At 49.3% G+C, this 20,789-nt stretch overlaps 1 protein-coding gene across 3 annotated transcripts; it reads right to left on the bottom strand.

Moving 5' to 3' along the window:
• Positions 1 to 473: 473 nt before the first annotated feature.
• Positions 474 to 14,053, bottom strand: CSPG5 (chondroitin sulfate proteoglycan 5; the record flags this gene model as incomplete). 3 transcript variants are annotated; one of them, XM_084248277.1, is made up of 5 exons in its annotated part: positions 474 to 635; positions 6,925 to 7,081; positions 8,931 to 9,119; positions 12,194 to 13,304; positions 13,957 to 14,053. In XM_084248277.1, 5 exons carry the CDS (start codon positions 14,051 to 14,053, stop codon positions 474 to 476), a joined length of 1,716 nt encoding a protein of 571 aa, XP_084104403.1. The 3 variants fall into 3 exon arrangements, with proteins under 3 accessions (XP_084104403.1, XP_084104404.1, XP_084104405.1); XM_084248278.1 differs by having other exon boundaries at positions 7,006 to 7,081; XM_084248279.1 differs by lacking the exon at positions 6,925 to 7,081 and having other exon boundaries at positions 584 to 635.
• Positions 14,054 to 20,789: the final 6,736 nt, after the last annotated feature.

Raw genomic sequence — 20,789 nt, 5'->3', positions numbered from 1 at the left:
TAGTATGTTGGCCATTTCTGGGATGTCAAATGTGTTTAAAGATACATCTTCAATGAAAGTAAGAATTCAACTCAAACTGACAAGAACGGGTAAGGAGTAGACACAATGACATAGGAAAATAGATAGCTTTTTAAAAAGTTTTATTTCAAGAACTTTGTTTTTTACTGGTATTTCAAAAAAAGGTGGGTCAAAGTACAAAAAAAAAGTCAGTTGAATAACAGCATAGGTTTAGAAATCACAGCCGCAGAAGCAATGTACAGACAGCACAGACAAAACAATCCAATGTATGCAATCCTGTTCAGGTTCTTTGCTTATTTTGTGTTTTTCCCCTCCTGTACAACATACACCAAAGCATGCCATGAGATCAGAAAAAGAAGAGTTTAACAAATGGTTACAAGAAATAGACTGTACAAGAGGAGATAATGTTTCTTCCCCTACCCCCCGCCCCCCACTTCCTCTCTTCTTGCTCTGCTTTAGGTCAAGTTATTCTGAAGACAGTTCACATCCAAGTCAGCCTGGTCACCTTTGCCACCCTCAAGTTTGGGAGACATGGAGTTCTGGATGTTAAATGACTCCTCCTCTTTCAGGCAGGACTTGAGAACTTCCTGGATTTTGTGGGGAGCACTAGGATCATCCTGGAAGAGGAAAAATGGTGAGGAGGGGCAGGAAGGAGAGAGTCCCAGGCTTTTCTACCTGGCTGAAAGAAACATAACTGATGAAAGGAAGAAAGCGCTAAGATTTGGAATGAACCAAAGTAACTCATCAGCAGCTGCTTCTTAGTAATGTCATCTTCAAAAACAATGGCCAGATATAGATGAAAATTGTGTTACAAGTACCTTCTAGTTTACGTCAACCAAGGATTTCTCTTTGACTGAAACTGGGGAGAAACAATCCCTTTTAACACTATGTCTTAAGTACTTAGCCCGTTCCCTCCAAATTCTCAGGTGTTGATGAGCTCTGCCCAGCCTGCCAGTGCTCCTTCCCATGGCCCTCCATCCTGATTGGTCGGGGAATACTTCCTGTCAGGGCATGTGGTGGGGTGTGCACAGGACTCTGGTCAAGTGAAGCCAGAGTGGAGCCCTTCTCTCCATGGCAAACATACGTCCTCTGACTAGAAGTCAAAAGTATGGGAGCCTCTCACCATCAGTTTATCTACCCAAAGACACTACTTAAAAGGTTTTTTCTCAATCCAAGAGTGGATGAGTCCAGTTGCCTACGGGACTTCCACACTTTGCATCAGATAACATTCATGCTGCTGGTTCACAACTTATTTTCTTTTTTTAAAGATTTATTTTTTATTTATACAAGAGCTGGGGTACAGGCCAGAGATGCGGGAGGGTGAGAGGATTCACCAGAGACAGAGTGGGGAGCTGAACAGGCAGACAGACCGAAAGCACTGCTGAGGGGAGCAGTGGGCGCGACAGGAGAGGTCTACCACGCCATGTGGGACTCTTCCTGGCTGGCTGGGAATTGAACTCGCGCTGCAGAGGCTGCAGACAGCTTCACAGTGTTGTTCTCAACCCGCTGCGCCACGGGGGAGGCCCCATAACCTATTTTCAATGTGCATCATGCTCTCCTGCCTATCCACGTATGTTACTTGTAGTCCTATGACAAGTCCCTGAACCCAAACTGAATCTGCCAGTTAGAAACATCTTCAGGAAAACCACAAAGTTCTCCAATTCTGCTTTCAGGGCATTCAAAAAACTCTTGTCTTCCCACTATTCTTTTCTTTCAGAACCACCAAAGAAATTTTAACCCAGTGCAATTCAGTGGGCCTAACTTTGTCTGGTATCCCCAATAACTACTTTAGGTGCTTGGAAATCTGCTGATCAAAGAGGTTGTATAACCACCCAGGCAGGGGCATAGGCGGTAAGAAGGGAGAGAAGGTCCCTATCTGACCAGCTAGTGCAGACCTTTCTTGTTTTAACTACTTCCAAAATTCAAAGTAATCATCCTGCTCAAGGACCATGGCATTCTTCATAAAGCTTGGATGAGCTCTTGTCCATGCTGCCTGCTTCTGAGTTTGACCCACAACAGTGCTAAGTTAGGGTAGCGAGTAGTTGGAAAGAAAGTAGGGAAAGGTCCAGGAATATGTCAAGACACTAAGTGTTCAAAAATATGTGCATATCGAAACCACAGTCTCCTGCCCCTGTTGCCAGCCTCACTTAGCATTTATTCAGAAGACTAGCCTGAACAGAGTGATTTAATAGAATTTCAAACACCGCAGATATGACTTATGGACAACTGTTGTCTCATTTCCAATGAGATAAAAATAAGAGGAAATGAAATTAACAAGGTATTGAGGCAGATTTCAGGCAAGGTGCCCATGCATAGTACCCACAGACACTTGATATTTTCTGTCACTGCTTGGAAAGATCCAGAAAAACTTTGAAATCACACACTCTCTCACACACACAGGTTTTATGAAGAGGGAAGTAGCATGAGGAACTGCACCTTTTATTTTTCTATCTCATTGGGGGGATATATTGGACATAAGTACTTGAAAGCTGAGCCATTAAAGATCTTGGGTAGAATGGACAGTGAAATCTGGGACAAGACAGGATCGCCTATATTCACCTCTCATCTCCCAAGTGTGAAACTCACGTTCATGATTTTCCAAGATAACCTCTCCCTACCCTCCATCACACACACTTTGGGGAATATAGGGACACAGGGACATTCTCATAATGTGAAAAAAGGTGGGGTTAGTGAGTCCTTATAGATAAGGGCAACAAAATTGTGATCCCATGAAGGTGGGGGCTAAATTAAACCTTGCCTCCAGGGTTCATGGGCTTTGGAAAGATGAGAAAGTTGCCTTCTGGGCCAAAGGTAGGAGAAGTGTATGTTACAATTAAGAAACAGGTATTCGAACAATGAAGTTAAGTCCCTCCAACAAATAGATGGAGTGTCTAAACCAAGATGGAGCTATCCTAACCCAAGTGTTTCCTCCAGCACTCAGTCCTATTAAGGCTAAGATTACTGAATCTCTCAGCAGAAGGCCCACCCATCTGCCTTCAGTTTAGCAGAAACCCCTCATCACCAGGGAGCCGGACTGCCATCTGGCATAAGTCCTGGGAACTACTGTGCACACCCTCTCCATTCATACCCCAGTTGTATGGGCATCCTCAGCACAGGGGTAGTGGGGGTTCATACCTGGACTCTGACTTGTTTAGACATAAATCTCTACCAGAAGGTGGTGGCAGTCAATGCTTTACCAAATACATGGAAGAAAATCTGAAAAGAAAGATTTAAATGGGGGAGGAAAAGGCACTAAGGGACAGCATGGTGATAAACTGATAAACTGAAATCCTGGAAGGTCTGTCAAATTCTTGGACCTGCAACATTCCATTGATGGCACAGCTGAGAACCTACAGGGCAGCTCTCAGTGTTTGGGCAGGTTGCCTGTGGATTTCAGGTGACTTCATTCATGCTGTGTATCTGGGCATCATCCAGTTTTCTACACACAGGTCATTCCTCCTAGAAAACTTGCAAACTTCCACAGCAGGGGTTGAGGAGCTCCTGATGATTCCTTCCCAGGCTGGCTGCCCAAGTTACACACACTCAGCCACTGACTCATGGTTACAGGGCCTTGTATCCACCCAGGAGGGCCCAGGAGGGCAGCACAAGATGACGCCAGGCCTGGGGGATAGGGTAGAGGCAGGGGTGCGGAGTACTGCTCACCCATATTCACAACCAACCCTCGCCTCACAGACTTCAAGCAACTCTTTTTTGCTTGAAGTTTTTCAGTGCATGGCTGGTAGAGATTATTGGTACTGGGCAGGAAAATGATCCACTCAATCCACTTTACCTATAAAGGAAATAACTCCTCTATGGTGATAAAAAGAATTCTCCAAAATGTTAGGAAACACCAATATCAACAAGGAAATTGGGGGCGTGGGGGAAGAAGAAGGAAGAGAAGAGACTAAATGAACAGGCTTGACTCAGATGCCTGTCAGTTCACCTCCCAGCTTGCTGGAGCTTTTCTTATGTCCATCCTACTGCCCAGCATCATCTGTAAGCAGTCAGTGTGGTGGCTGAAGCAGTGACTAGGGCTTCTCTTCAAAATAAAGTGGCAACTATCTTAACTGTCAATGCCCACAAGATCTTGAATATCAGGTCTGATTTCTGGCTATGTGGACAGAATTAGAGAAGAAGGTACGCAACCTACCAGTACACCCTCCTTTGGCCAGGAGAGTCATCCCTACACCCAGAGCTTTGTCAAGAGGGGACAGGATGTCCCTTGCAAATGACTCTCAAGATCCAAGAGGAGTCAGAGACCACTTCTGTGAGGGAGGCCCTGAGTGTTGCTGAGGCAAACCCCCCCTCCCTTCTACCACCAGCCTTCTCAGGCCAAGTCCACCATGTCAAATGATCCTCTGCTCTGCTCTATTTTCAAGACTTGCCACACTCTGAACTCAAGTTCACTGGTAGCTTTTACTAACAAATGCCTTGCTTTCCATCAAGATGGATTAGCCAAAAAGAACAAGAAACCTTTCTCTGATCATGCAACCAAGTCCTTCAAGATGAGCTCTGTTCTCCATCCCCCTTTGGGTTAAAGAAAGTTGTCTATACATGGGATGCCAGAAATGCACGCCTCTACTCCATCAGGCAGAGGGAAGGAGGAACTAACTGTGGACAATGAGCACCCTGACTATAGGCCCCACTGTGCTGGTCAGACTTGCTGCCCACACCTAGGAGACAGCAGATCTGACAGCAGAACCGAAACCCTGTGACAGGCCATCCATAAATGACTGACAAAATGCATATTATTGAAAAGGGCTGCATAATGCAGGGATGGAATATCCCAAGATGAGCAAGACTGTCCTGCTCAAGATACTTACATGGTTGTGGGCTCATTATGGGGTCATCAATCTTAAAGTGTTCAGGACATCTTGTTTCCTTGGTCATTACATCTACCTTGAACTTATTAATATCTTGGTACACACCAAGTAAAATATCATTCATTTCTACCCTTTATATCAGATACTTTATTTTTTTTAAGGTTTCCTTTTTTCTTTTTTTTTTTTAAGATTTAATTATTTATGCATAAAAAACTGGGGTATAGGCCAGAGGTGCAGAGGGTGAGAGGATTCACCAGAGACAGAGTGGGGAGCAGAACAGGCAGATAGACTGAAGTACACTGCTGAGGGGAGCAGCAGGCAAGTCAGGAGAGGTCTGCTGCACCATGTGGGTAGCTCCCTGGCTGGCCGGGGATCAAACTCACACTGCCAAGGCTGCGAACAGCTTCACAGGGCTGCGCTCAGCCCCTTGCGCCACTAGGGAGGCACTATATCAGATACTTTAAAAAATTATCCTAGATTTTCATGTCTTATTTAGATTGACCCCCTTAACTCCACCACACCAAGTTCTTCTTTTCTTGGGTTTGGTGGACAAGGTCTCATTTGCTATTATTCTCTTTCCCTTTCTTTTTTTTTTTTTAATTAATTTATTTATTCATACAAGAACTGGGGTATAGGCCAGAGGCACAGGAGGGTGAGAGGATTCATCAGAGAGAGAGTGGGGAACAGAACAGGCAGACTGATGAAATACACTGCTGAGGGGAGCAGCAGGTGTGACAGGAGAGGTCTGCCGTGCCATGTGGGATCCTTGCTGGCCGGCCGACCGGGATCAAACCAGCGCTGCAGGGGCTGCAGACAGCTTCACAGAGCTGTGCTCAACCGCTTGCGCCACCAGGGGAGGCCCCTCTTTCCCCTTCTGAGGCTACACTTTTCCCCACCTATAAAAAGAAGGCAATGATCTACATCTGTGTTGTCCAATGTGGTGGCAGGAACCACATTTCAAGAGCTCTACAGTCACAGTAGCTAGTCGCTGCTGCAGTGAATAGTGCAGATATAGAACAGTTCTATCTCATAGAACGTTCCACCAATAGTACTGGTGTAGACTGTTAGGGCTCCTATGGCCTCTAATAACGTATGGTCCATTATTTCACAGAACATCAAACTTTTCTCTTAAACTCCCTTGTTTCTGTCTGAAGCGTTTTTGTTTAGCTCCCTTATCTGTTTAATGATGTATTTACCTTGAGATAAGGAGCCTGGGTCATGTGCAGAATTTTTGGATTTGGACATGATATGATATAGGGCAACACAGAAGGCCTTTAGAAATTGGTGTCTTCAGAAAACAATGTATTGGGTTTTTATTGGTTTCAACTGATATTTTTAAGTCTATCCTCCTAAGACTAGAACTTACCCCTCGATTTTTTATTCCATGAACATTTTAGGCTCACTTTGTACCTAATAGTGTAAGCCTGCCAGTTTTTAGGGTTGTTTTTTTTTTTTTTTAATATTTATTTATTTATTATACAAGCACAGTCAGAAGCATGGGAGGGTGAGAGAATTCACCAGAGCCAGAGTGGGGAGCAGAACAGGCAGGCTGACAAAATACACTGCTGAGGGGAGCAGTGGGCACAGCAGGAGAGGTCTGTTGCGCCATGTGGGACCCTCGCTGGTGGCCAGGGATTGAACCGGCGCTGCAGAGGCTGTGGGCAGCTTCGCAGCCCAGCACTCAACCACTGCACCACCAGGGGAGGCCCAGTTTTTAGGGGTTTTGAGCAGTTTCAAGGACATGGTTTTTCTGGTCATTCCAAAGAGCAAACACCATTGGTTCCATTGACCATCAGGAGATTCTCTAGCAATGAGCATCCCTAGCAGAGCCCTTTCTCCTGAAACACCAAAACGAGACTCCAAAGGGTGAAGCTAAACACTATGCGCCATCTTAGAAAAAGATCCTTTCCACTACCTATGACTCTGCTTGGGGATACATCTTTTCCCCACCTTCACTGCCCCAACTTGTTGCCCTAAGCTGATCTCCAGAGCTCTGAGGAGTGGCTCCACACTCTGAAATAGACTGAAGACATGGGCAGGGGCTAAAACATGTATAAGGGTACATGTGAAGAAGACAAGTTACCTGACAGATAACGTTATCATAGTGAGCCAAGGCATGGGCATGAGGGGAGGAGGTACGAGGAATGTCACAAAATTTCCTTACATTTGGATGAGAGCCCTCAGCAATGGTGGAGAGGGAGAAGTTATCGTTGTGGAGCTCAGATGGGGTCCGGAATTTGCTGGTTAGAACAGAAAAAGAGAAAGGAAAATGTAAGTGAAATGATCATGGGAAAATCTGACAAAGCTTCATAGGTCAAACACTGTATTCCAACAAATGCCATGGACCCTAGTGAGATGCACCATTATTTGATGTACCATGAGAAGGAAACTCATACCATTTAAACCAGGACTTTGTCGTCTAGCATTTTTATTACATACTAGTTCATTTAGACAGTGATATGAACAGCCATGGTCACATTCATGCATGCCAGGCAATTGCAACTACATCATGACTGCCATCTGGCCAACAGTGATTATAAGATGCCAGTGATTGGAAGATACAAACCAATTTCAGAGATGTTAGCATGTGAAAAAAATGTGGATCTTAGAATCAATACACGCAGCATTATCTATAGTGTCCTGGACACATGCAGCATTATTAGAGCAGTAACCTGGCTTGGGAAAGAAAGTATGCAGGGAGAAACAAATGAGGCAGCATCTGAGCTGAAGAGTTTCAGGAGTCATGCTCTGTGCAAAACACATAGGCAGTTAAAGAGAAAAGGCCTGGAATGAGGCTGAGGCCCTGTCCCTGTTCATAGTTTTTGCATCTTCCTTGGTAGTCGCTCCTTCTTTCTCTCATCTTCATCAGCAGCTGCCTTGATTTAGGAGACACACACCGCCCCCCCACCCCCCACCTTTTTCCCCCTCCCCCACCACACACCAGCTTGGGGAAGTAAGGTCCCAGCTAGTGATCACATGTACAGATACACAGTCTGCCTCAGTGCACAGGCACAATGGAGGGGCCCCTTCAGCCCCATGACAATTAGCTGAAAGGCTGCAGAAAGTTGCGGCATCTGCACATTACAGGAGTTTACCCAGCAAAGGAGCAACAGATGGTGTTTTGTCCTTTTCCCAGGACCCAGGGAAAGTCCTTCAGTCACATTCTCTGGTGAGAGAGTCTCAGGTCAGGGGGAAGGGATTAATAGGACAACAGGCTGAAAGGGAGGTGGGGGCAGTTCTGCATAAATTGTCTCTTGGGCTTTTTGTGATTTCCATGATACTTTAGAAGGTTCTTTGCTTAGTGATAGGAATGATTCATACTGTATAAGGCCACATTCAAGTGTTCAAGGCATGAACTTAAAGGGTAAATGCATGTGGATTCTCATATGAACACAACACTCACTCCTTTGATAAAGGAAGAACTGAAATGAGATTCTGTATCTCCCTATGGCCCATAAAATCCACAGTAGAGGAAGTTAAGTCTAGGCCTCTCCCCCGGCTGCTCCCTCAAATTCTACTTAGAGGAGATAAAGAGGATTTCTTTAAGTTTCTTGTACTTCTGACTGGACCAAGAGTTGACAAGCTTTGAAAAGCAACACTTGGCAGTGCTAAACCCTTTCTCCTCAGCATTCAATGAGGAGCAGTTGGTATTGAGTGACAGCAGACTTGAGGGTAATGGAGTTATTTCATGCTGATTTGTGAGCAAGATTCTCACTCTAGCTATTGGCTGTTAAGACCAAGGGTGTCAGGAAGCTGGTGCAGTTAAGGAGGGCTGCAGGAACTGAACATAATAATGTACTTGGGACCAGAGGTAGGAGTTGCTATCCCCTGGTTTCCTTGAAGCATCCTCTATCTCAGAATGGAGGGTGATAGGAACGGGACTGGACAGCTGCAGCATGGCACAGGGGCTTAGTCTCAGCTGTAATTCCAGCATATTCTGTGTAGGATGGATAAGGTTGAGAGAATCTTTGATACGGAAAACACAACTAGGGTTGGAGAGCAAGTGCTAGAAACCCTCATGATAGCATCCTTGGATCAGATGGAAGAGCATAGTGGAAGAGTCAGGGTGAGGCTGCCTGACACACTTACTTGGTCCTCCGCAGCTTGGTATTCTCCGTCTTGAGCAGATAGAGTTTCTTGGCAAAGAACACGGTCATCATGAAGAGCAGGAGCAGTACGAGGGCAGCCGAGCCGACAGCCACACACATCACCTGGAAGTCGGTGATGATGGACTCACAGCGCATCCCCTTGTGCCAGATGTAGTCCTGAGTGTTGCACCTGCATCAGCAACAGAGAGACTGAGGGAGGGGCAGGCAGCTGTGGCCACAGCAAGTTTTCCCTGATCCCAGAACTTATGTCAACAGCCTATTCTATGACCATCTAGAGGTATGATGTCCCTAATCTGTGTAGACCTTACAGTTGATATTTATGCCCCACTCTATGAAGTAGACCTCTGAGGTACATAATATAAATGAGGCAACCACACACTGAAAATTGAGTAAAATGGTTTGTTACATGACTATTAAGTGACCAAGGGGCAAGTGAACCTTGCCTTTCCACCTTGCACACTCAATGGGGACAATCAGAGTATTCTCTCAGGCCCCTCCCTGCACTGCTCTCTGGGAGAAAGAAAGATGAAAAACAAGATGAATAGGAGCGATGGCTACAAAGTGGCAGGATCCACCCTACACATGAAAACCTATCTTGCTGCTTTGCAGTCTCATCTAGTTCACACGGCTAACCAGACAGTGAAAAATAAAGAAGTGACAGACAAGGACAAACACAAAGCTGGATGTATGAAATTCTCCTCCTATCTTTGCAAACCCCAAAGTTCTGCCCCTAAAGCTTCCTGTCCTAATAGCGTGAGAACTGTCATGAAAGCATAGTGAGAATCAACCCTCTGGGTGGGTTTTATCCTTTTGTTGAGTGACTTTCTCTTGCCCTTGGGGACATTCCCAGGCTCCAACTCTTCCAATGACATTGCTGTTTCCATGGGAACCAGGCTGCTTCAAAGAGGAAAGATGTGGAAGGATAGAGAGGCAGCAAAGGAGGGAGGACATGAACCTTAGGGTGAATATAGACAAGAGAAAGGGATCCAGAAATGGGGAAATTATTCATGGGAGAATTGTCTGCTCTACACCCAGAATAGGGTGGGCAGAGAAAGCTAACAGGGAATTCTTTCTTTTCCCCCTGATCCTCTGCAGCTATCTGTTTGAGGACGCTAGGGAAAGCAGACCATTCTAACCCACTGTTCTAGAGAAGTTCTGCTACTGCTCTGTTCATTTCCCTGCAGTAGGTCAGGGTGACAGAGACAAAGGCACGCTGCAGTCTGCAACTAAAGGCTCAGCAGTACCCTGTGAGTGGAATGCAAAACAGTTTTCAAGCCACTGACAGGCCTGGGTGTACATAGATGGAGTAGGAATCTCTGATAGGGAGGCCCAAATATGATCCTGGGAGGGCAAGTGGGTCAGAGGAACTAGAACAGAAGCCCTTCAGAGGATCCATGGTTCAGCACAGCCATAGAGCTTAGTGAGGAGGACAAGCTTTCTCTTCTTTCCACTTGGGAGTACCCTGAGAGCTCCTGGAGGTTCTGGGGACTTTTCTAATTCTCCAGCGGCCACACGAACTCCAATTTTCATACTCTATCAGGGAGCTTACTTTGAAGGTAAAAACTCAGGTCTCCAATAGGATGAACCATAATGATTTTGCACAAAGATTCCACAGCTACCAGGCTAAAATCATCACTATGGTCCCCCTAAATAAAGTCTGAAGAGCAAAATCACAAGACTTCCACATATTACTGGTAGCTCTTAGCCAACTGGCAAGATCTCATTGCCATAATTTCCTCCTTTTAGCAATGGCTAGACAATTCCAACCAAAAATGTGTGGATACTTCCTACATAAGTAACCCTAAAGTCAGGATCATTTACAGAAAACTTCAGTCAGGAACTGGAACTCAAGCCTTAATGCCAAGGGCCAACATTTATGCTTTCTATATGCAACTCTTCTATCAGATCAAGAACTACAAAATTTGAAACCTTCACATAACTCCACAAAAGACCAAGAAAACCTGGGAATGACACTTAAAAAAGAAACTCAGACTACAGAAAAACTCCCCCAGGCCAATGGAAACAAGCCCGGAGGACTCTGAAGACTCTACTCCACTTCTAGGTCCTGTAAAGGATAGAGACAAGCAAACCACCCACATCACCCGTGACATGTGATTCTTCCCAAAAAAGTCAGGACTTTCCAGTCAGTTAAATACCTCGCTGCCTGACTGTGAGGCCAGGTGTCTGGAGTAATTATGATGAGGCAGCGGGTTGGTGCCCCATCGTAACTGCAGACAAGCTAAACTGTCTAAACCATTGTGGACCAGTATCCCAAGGAAGCCAAGGTAGAAAGGGAAAAAAAGACTATCCTAGTTAAGGCACCCAGCATATCTGCAACATTAGGACAGCCTCTCAGCTTGAGTTGCTCTGGGTCTGCTTCTACAAAGGGATCCATGGGCCTCCCCTGGTGGTGCAGCAGTTGAGCGCTGGGTTGTGAGGCTGCCCGCAGCCTCTGCGGCGCCAGTTCGATCCCCGGCCACCGGCGAGGGTCCCACAAAAAAAATAAAAAGGGACCCACACTGGGGCCTCCCTTGTGGCGCTAGGGTTAAGATGCAAGCTATGAAGCAATCCACAGCCACTGCAGTACGAGTTCGATCCCTGGCCAGCCAGGGAGCTACCCACATGGCGCAGCAGACCTCTGCTGTCTCACCTGCTGCTCCCCTCAGCAGTGTACTTCAGTCAATCTGCCTGTTCTGTTCCCCACTCTGTCTCTGGTGAATCCTCTCACCCCTCCACACTTCTGGCCTGTACCCCAGCTCTTGTAAGCATAAATAAAAATTTTTAAAAAAGGGACCCACTCTGACTTTATATGCCCACACCCATTTGTGCCCTGCAGAGGTAAGGGGGTGGGGGGCCTCCTTCTACAGGCATTGCTCTGAGGGAGTGTTCAGCAGCACCCCTCCCCCTCGGTTTAGGGGCCTACTCTTTTTGCTTGTGTAGTTAGAACTGTCAAACAAAAGCCCCTCAAGCCAGCAGAGTTCTCTTTCTACCATCCTTAGAGAAGTCCCTTCATTTTGCCTTTATAGTTTAGTGGTTTGGAAAAGAACACACCACTTAAGAGGAAACACAAATTCTATTTCTCAGGACCCTCTCCTAGTGATGACTCTGTAGAAGACACCAGAGAATCTGTGAACCTCCTCTTGGAAGCTGTGCCTGTCATGTTCCCCTCTTTGCTAACTCTGCCTCCTCTGCACACTTCAGTTCTTTCCCAAGCCCCTGTGCACCTGCCTGCCACACCCTTACCTGCAGAAGGCCCCTATGTTCTCCACCAGGTAGCACTGGCCGCCGTTGTGACAGTAACTCGGGAAGAGGTCGCACACTGACCGGCAGGAGCCGTTGTGCCGCACAAAGCCGCTGCGGCACTCAGTGCCGTTCCCGCCGGGGACCAGATCCCGGCCTGGCTCTCCTGGGCGGGGCCTGAGGGCGATGCTGCTGCCGGGGACCATCCCCAGAGTGTGCTGTGGAGGGACAGCGTGCCACCGACTGGTGGGCTGGCCCGTGCCGGGCCCCAGACCAGGCCGCTCGGTGGGCACCAGTAGGTCACTTTCATCTTCCAGGTCTCCCCCGCCCACTGCATCCTTGTCGTCCTCCTCCTCCTCGTCTTCCTCCAGGTCATCATAGAAAGATGTGGTCGGGTAGAAATCAGATTCATCAAAGGGGGTGAAGTCATCGTATAAGTCCAGCAGGCTCCAGGAAGGGGTCTCTCCCTCAGTATCAGGATGGTGCTCCGAGGTTCCTGGTGACCCTGGGAAACTCCCCAGGTCAGCACCACGGCCCTCACTATCCAATCCTTCGAAGTAGTCGATGTCAATTACATCTGAAGCCGGCTGGGGCTCCAGTGTGCCCTGAAAGGGGTGTGTGGGCTCTGGCCCATGGGGGTCAGGTGTGCTTGCGCCCAGGTTCAGCCAAACCTCCAAGGGGCTCTCCTTGGGGATGTCAGAGCCTGGGCTCAGCTTGTCACCAGGGGTGGGGGAGAGTGGTCCTCTAGCCTCTGTCGCCTCAGGGGCAGTGGGAGGCATCAGTGATTGCCCGAGGACCTCATCAGGAGCCGGGAGAGTGGATGGAAGGGTCTGCGTGTCCCCGCTGCCCGCCTCTGCGGTCACTCCTCCCAGGCCTGGGCTGTCAGCCTCCAGCCAGGCGGTGTCTGTCACCGCCGCAGATGCCTCCAGCGTCTCTTCCGCCCCGACCCCTTGGCCCACCGAGGCCTGCTCGCCGGCGGGCGCGGTCCACGAGGTCTCATCTTTCCCAGCTGCGGGCAGGCCGGCCTTCTCCCGCGTGCTGTTGGCACGCGGCTCCCACGTTCGGGCGCTCCTCACCTGCTCCTGCGCCTCGACGGCACTGCCCGCCTCGCGCGCTGTGGGCGGGAGAGGGGCGGGGCATCAGGGAGGCGCCCGCGGTAGGCCCCGCCCCGCCCGCGCCGCCAGCCCGGGCCCGCGCGGCCGCCGCCGCTTCAAGTTTCCCAAGCCACGCCCCCCGGGACAGCCCCGCCCACCCCCGCCTGGAAGCCGGGATCAAACGCGGTCGTCCCCGCTCAGGCTCCGCCCCTCGCGCTTCAGACCCGCCCCCAAAGGACCAGCAATCGAACCGCCGCGGCCCCCAACTCGGGCCCCTGGCAGCCTTCCCTTCAGGGCCGCCCTTCATCTGCAGCCCCCCCTGGAAGTCGCACCCTTAGGGCCGTCCCACCCCAGGCTCCGCCCTGAACTGGCAGCCTCAAGCCCCCCATCACAGACAGGTCCCGCCCCTAAGTCTCACCCTCAGGCCCCGCCCACCCAGCCCCTCCCCCAGCCCACACCTCGATCCGCACACCCGGGTTTGGGCGGCCCCCCACTGCTCAGTCTCCCCCAAGCCCCCCATCTTCTCGCGCGCCCCTTCCCCCGCCCGGGCCTCGGGCCAGGCGGTGCCCCGCCCCCTCGCCTCAGCGCGCGGACTCCGCCAGCACCCGAGCCCGGCGGGACCCGGCCCGGGGGGCGCCAGGGTCCCGGGGTCCGGGCGCGGTCACTACCTACCCGGCGCGGCCCCGGCGGCGAGGACCAGCGCGGCCCCCAGCAGCAGCAGCAGCGGCGGCGCTCCCCGGCCCGGGCCCCCGCCTCCGGCTCGGCCCATGGCGCGGCGCCCCGACCGCTGTCCGCGGTCTGTCTGGCTGGCAGCGCCCTCGGCTCGCCGGCCGCCGCGCCTCCCGCCCGCGCTGCGGCCGTCTCAGCCCACGGTGGGCAGAGCGAGAAGCCGCATGCCGCGGCGCCGTCCGCCACTGTCCCCGCGCCCCGCGCCTCCCCGCCTCCCGCGCCGCCGCGGCCGCGCTCAGCGCCGCCCCCACCCCGCCCGCCGCGGCCGCCCCGCCGCACGTAGCTCTGACGCCGGCTCAGTCCGCCTGCCCGGGGGACAGACAGACCCCCGGCTCGGGACTGGGAGACAAACGGACGTGGAGTGGCGCGGGGGCCGGCGCACAGCGCCGCGCGGCGTTAGCCGACAGGTGCACGCGCGGGAGAGCTGCGGGGCGGGGCCGCGGCCCCGCCTTCTCCTTGAAGCGCGGGCGCGGGCCCCCCACCGCGGGAACCCACCCGCCACGCTGTGGGCACGGAGGGGGGGCCCAGACACCCGCAGGCTCGGGGCGGGGCTCGGGAGGGCCGCAGGGGGCGGAAGCCCGAGTCCGTGCTGTGGCGACGAGCCGAGCCCCCGACGCACCGTGTCTCTTGGATTTCTGCACCAACCTGGTGCTCTGGGCTGAGAAGGTCTCGGGGAGGTCTCTGGGTCTCCACCAGGGCGGGCCAGGCGCTGGCCCGGCCAAGCAAGGGGCCAAAGCCGACAGACAGCCCAAGCTCTAATCCGATCAGACCTAATCCATCAGCAGCCAAAGCCAGACCTCACGCCGCCACGCCCGCCAGAACGCATCCTGGGGGAAGAGGGAAAGACCTTCCTGAGACTGCGTCTACCCCTCCTTCCCTCTTACCTCCCTGAGGCAGAGACCTTTAATCCCAGTCCCTTACTCTCTCCCAGACACCCTGCCCACCTTGAGTTCCATGCAACCAAGGCTCAAGTTCCTGGGTATACCTAAGCAGCCTAGATTGCAGCCTCGGGCCACGTGACGCCAGCCCAGGTGTTAGATGTAGTCTATTGATCCTGTCCACCATCACAGTGCGGCCCAAGCTGATTCACCCCTGGATCGCTACTTGGTAGGAAGGCAGCATCGCGCCCTAATCACCAGTTCATACCAACCATCCACTTGATGATTATTGACCCCAATGGTGACATTCTTCGAGGAAATGGGGCAACTTTTGTATCTGAGAGATTAACTCCCTCAGCACTACAAGACGGAGGTTCTCTTTGCTAATCTCCAGGATGCATCTCCAAATGGGGTTGCTTTGGTTCCAAGTCTTACTCTCACTGAACTACTACTGCAACCTTTGCTCAACTTTGGTGTTCCCTTCCCTCCAGGCCCACCTAGCAAATTCCTTAACCCAGAAAAGCTCCGTTTCTATCATCTTCCACTCTGGGCAGCCTTTTCAGCTTGCTCCAAGCAGTTAGACACTTATGTCCTGATCTCATTGTCTACAGCAGTAATTCCCAATCCGACAGCAAGGCATTCCACTGAACAATGCCAGGCACAGTAGCAGGCACAGGAAGGCAGGAAGAAATGGAAATCATCGTCTCCTACCTCAGAACCTGGTTCTGGAGCTCCCTGTAAAGGGGCTGACTTTCTGAGGCTCTTTCCTTGGCTTCATGCTGCTTCTGTGGACACTAAATGCCAAGAAATACAAACCTCTGAGCAGAGGGCAGGGTAGGGCTTTGCACTTGCCTCATGGCCAGCAACACTAACACACCCTCAGACTTCATCTCTGCTTCCCTTGTCTGTAGTTCCTCTGCTCTGTAACTGACTCTTGGGTGGTGGCTTTCACTTTGAAGATCTCGCTGAACATTTCTGCCTCCTCTTTCCTGAGGCTGGTACGTGTGGTAAGGAGGTCTCACAAGATGGGTCTCTGAGATCATGTTGTCTGCTGCCCTGTTTTTCACAAAAAAGGTATGAAGGGGAGCTCTTCTCTCACCCATTTGTCAAAACTCTACTTCAGTTTGTTTCTTTTTAATATATTATTTTAAATTCAATTTTTGAAAAAAGTAAAATAAGCATATGGTACAAAATAAAAGATGAAATGTCTCCTTCCTCAGTGTCTATTCCTCAGCCACCTTCTTCCCTGCCCTGGAAACAAGTTTTGTCAACACTTTCTTCATTTTGGGATTTTAAATCAACTGCTGCTATTCAGTTTCATTCTTATTCTCCTTAGTAGATGTCAAGAGCAGTTTTGGAACTGAGCATGGTGCACCTGGTTGGGTGGCAGTTCCAGAAAGTGTGTGGAAGCCACTCATCCAAGCATTGGAGTGTGATGAGAAGGGCAGGAATCAGTCAGGTCTCTGTGATCTTGGAGTCTCGTGAATGTGGGAAACAGATTGTTAAATAAATGTAATGGATTTTTTTCTGGGCACATGGGCTAAGGGAGGCTAAAAAAGATATAGTAACTAGAAAGTGAAAGGAAATTAAACCCTATCTGGAGCTTACATCCATGGCCTCACATTCAAGTCTCATGCATTTAGGGATCAGGGATGCTTTGTGAGCAATGGTTTTTGCATGCCTCTGAGATTCCTATTGGGTTTGGCAACCTGCCTCCAGCACCAAGGCAGGCACAGGATCATTACCATGGCTACAGCCTCCCTCCATGTGCATAGAAAGTTCCTGGCTTCACGAGGGGGCTGCTGCCCAAGGCAGGCGCTGCTTTAGTTGCTATGGTTGGGGATATACTTCTGTCTGGACAGGAAGCAGTGTGGTTCCTGGTTTTAAGTCCTCAGTAGTAACCTATAACATTTTAATGAGTTGTTAGTTTTCGTAGTGCTCTAATTTGTCTTATTCCTCACAGCCATACTACAAATATCTTATCAGGCACCTTACACATTTGCAAAGTGACACTGAGAATTAGCAACTTTGTCTAGTATCATGCTGAATTGGTAAGGCCAGGACTTGACCTTGACTTATAAACTCTTTTCATTTTAGTAGGCACCATTTCTCTCCCCCTTCCTTCTCAGGTCTTTCATTCTTGCTTCTTAATTTCAGAAGAGGAATCAAGATGCAGGGGTCGAATCTCACTTGGCAGAATGGAAGCCCTACTTCTACTACCACTTCCACATTGGTATTTGAGCTAATGCAATGCTCTCTTAATGGGGAACAGCACTTAAGCCCAGACTCATATCCCAGATCAGAGTCAAAAAGGGACATCTAACTTGGCCTCTCTTCTGCCAGGGTAGACTCCCCATTTGGGCTGCAGGTTATCAGCTCTATGATCATTTTTTTGGTTATGGGTTGCTGGGAACTGGTCTTCTGTACCATTACCAGGAGGGGAAGAGCCAAGGTCAGGGGCCTGAATTCTTTGTGCTGACCACCACCAGCCCACTGCTGGCTGTTTTGCATTCTTAATTGCCTAAGTGCTCTCACTCCAGAAAACACCATCACAACCTAGAGATGGTCATCCTGTCTGGGAAGTGGGTCTGCCACAAAACTAGAAAGGACTCCAAAGCCAAGTCAGTTAGGAGAAAGCCACACAGCATAACACACTCAGGACCTCAGATGTGGAACTAGGCTTGTGTACCTCAGTCTTGCTACCTCAGTACATGGCTTCTCCAAGCGCTTCTTGGGAGCCCTGTCACTATTGCAGAATAACTAGTTTGGGCTAAGGAATGCCCCATTCTATTTGGGTGGTCATGAGGAACCCATCAATGACAGTCAAGCCAGCCACAGAAACTAGCCTTTCCAAAGGGGCTTAGCAGCTCTGCTGCTTCCTAACCTCCTTGACCATCTGGTAATGAGGGCCCTTTAGGTTACTAGAGAACCAGTGTAAGGCATTTTCTTTCCTGTCTCAGTTGCTGATGGCCATGAAGATTATACCCTAAGGGTAGATGGTGGTAAGGTGGCTGCTAGTTATCAGTCACCGGGCTCTTCTCCATAGGTTTGGAAGGGCCTGAGGGGGCAGCGGGGAATAAAAATGGTCCCAATTGTGCAAGGCATGGCAGGAGCAGGAAGAGTGGGAACAAACAAGGTTCTCACCCCTTGAAGTCCCATGAGAATTGGAACAAGGCCAGGTACGCCCAGAGATAACTAGCTGTTTAGGTTGGTTCATGTAACTCTTCCTTTGGATAGGCAGTCTTGTCTCAGCTGTTTCAAGTTCAGTTCAGGATCAAAGGTACATAAAGACAAGGCTTGGTGGTAGGGTTAAAAACAAGTCACAAGGAAATGAAGTTGGGGGAGCTGTTCCCAAGGAAAACCAAGAATGAGTCCTAGGCTTGAAGGAAGGGGAGCACTTCCTTCAAGAACATACTTCTCTGGGACTCCCTGGTGGCACAAGGGATTATCTTAGCACTATGAAGCAATCCACAGCCACTGCAGCACCGAGTTCAACCCCTGGCCAAGGAACTAACCCACATGGCGCAGCATGTTTCGCTTGCTGCTCCCGTCTCTGGTGAATCCTCTCACCCCGTGTCCCCAACCTCTGCCCTACACCCAAGCTCTTGTATGCATAAATAAAAAACAAAAACATACCTCTTCCATTCTGAAAGCTAACTTCCTTAATTGGAGATGAGCTATTAACAGGGGATCAAGGTGCTTGCTGCCAGGAGAAAGTCTCCCTTCAACAAGAGCAGCTGAAGTGCTAAGTTCTGAGAACTGTAGAAAGAAGCTTTATCATAAGTCTCAGGCAGATGTCTCCACAAAGAAATCCTGAGACCGGCATTGTGTATCCAAATAAAAGGATGCTCTGATTACTCAGATGGGGGTTTTCTTGGAATGAAGGTCAATCCTCAGGTTACCACACCCAGCAAGATAAAAATTGTGGAAGAACACCCATTTCACAGATCATACATATTATCCCCCAGAAAACTCAATTGGTTTTTTCATGAATACCTGGGATCTATCTTAAATAATCATATTAACTATTTATGGTCTGTTATACCACATCCTGTAAAAAAGTGGCCTAGAGTATAAGGGCTTCTACCTTCTTCATAATGACTTCACTGCAAGCAAGATCCAGTGCCTGACACACAGTAGACTCCTGTTTACCAGACTACGGGGCTGATGGAATGAGAGCCATCAGCTATGGAGATCTTGCTCTATCATAAAATCTTCTTAATCAGCGTAGAACTCAAAGGGTGGTCCCATGGCCAGCTGCACCCAGGAAGCCTGTTAAAAATGCAAAATTTCAGAACTTATCCCAACCTACTGAATCAGAAGCCCCAAAGGCCCAGTAACCTATATGTTAACAATCATGCAAGTGATCCAGTTGTGTATGCATTAAAGTTGGAAAACTGCTGTTCTTAATTGTCTTTGGGGGAATTACTCATAGAAGGATGAGGAATCTGTGGAAGGCGGGTTGACTGCATGTTTTCTTATGCTCTAAAAAGAATTTACTCAAGCTTAGAAATCAGTCTTTAGTTTGGATTAAGGATTAACTTTCCTCAGCACCTCCTGGAAAGTTAAGGAGATAGTTGACTTTAGCACTCTATTAGAGGGAAGAATGTGGAACACTTCAGAGGACAAAGCACAACCAGCCTGGCACATTTTCATCATGAGCTGAGTGTTACCTCCTAGCAGACACAATGCTGCTTTTGCTTCATTGGGTAAATAAGCATCTTGAAGGCAACGGCTTATTTTCTGCTCAGGGTTTGTACCTATGTGTGCTCAAAGGTCTTAAGAATATTTATCAAGGTTCATGGAATCACCTGCCTCAAGGCCTTCCTCCTAAACTGCATCCTGACAAACATTCTCTAGCTCACCAAGTAAAACTTACTCTTTTCTTGGAGGTGCCAGGATATTAGCCGTCTTTCCTGGAGAACTTCCATGGATTTTCCTTCACTTTGACCATGGAAATAAATAGTGGGCAAGATACATTTAACTTCATAATCCTTAAGAATCATGAAGGGGGTGGGCCTCCCTGGTGGCGCAAGGGGTTAAGCACAGCATTATGAATCTATCCGCAGCTACTGCAGCACAAATTCAATCCTCAGCCGACCAGGGAGGTGACCCACATGTCGCAGCAGACCTCTCCTGTCTTGCCCACTGCTCCCCTCAGCAGTGTATTTCAGTAGAACTGTCTGTTCTGCTCCCCACTGTCTCTGGTGAATCCTCTCAACCCCCACACCTCTGGCCTGTAGCCCGCTTCTTGAATGCATAAATAATCTTTTTTTTTTTAAAAGACTTATTTATTTATACATACAAGCACTGGATACAGTCAGAAGCAGAGGAGGGTGAGAGAATTCACCAGAGCCAGACCGGGGAGCAGAGCAGGCAGAAGGACCAAAGTACACTGCTGAGGGGAGCAGCGGGCGGCAGGAGAGGTCTGCGCGCCATGTGGGACCCTCCTCTGGTGGCCGGGGAGCAGCTGGGGATCGAACCGGCTCTGCAGAGGCTGCGGGCAGCTTCGCAACCCAGCGCTCAACCGCTGCGCCACCGGGGAGGCCCACATAAATAATCTTAAAAAAAAAAAAAAAAAAGAATCAAGAAGGTGAGCTGTCTGTCAGGAAGTCCTGATTCACTAAACTATTATTAGGACTAGGTGGGGCTTAATATTTAGGGTCTTCATAGGACTCATGAAGAACCCGATAAATGAATGCAGAGATTGGGACTAGAATCCAGAAATGATGCTCTATTTATTCAGTGAAAAAGAGGGAGATTTGGTCTTCTTGATCAATTTCCTCCAATATCTCAAAACTCCCTTCATTTTTCCAAAATAACACAATGAGAAACACATTTGTACAAAAAACACATATTATCCCCACCCCCATCCCCCCACCCCCGCCTCACAAAATC

This window comes from Talpa europaea (genome assembly GCF_964194135.1).
Source record: "Talpa europaea genome assembly, chromosome: 11".
NCBI classification, from domain to species: domain Eukaryota; kingdom Metazoa; phylum Chordata; class Mammalia; order Eulipotyphla; family Talpidae; genus Talpa; species Talpa europaea.
The sequence above is the reverse complement of the archived record's forward strand: the minus strand, read 5'-3'. Positions and strand labels throughout refer to the sequence as shown.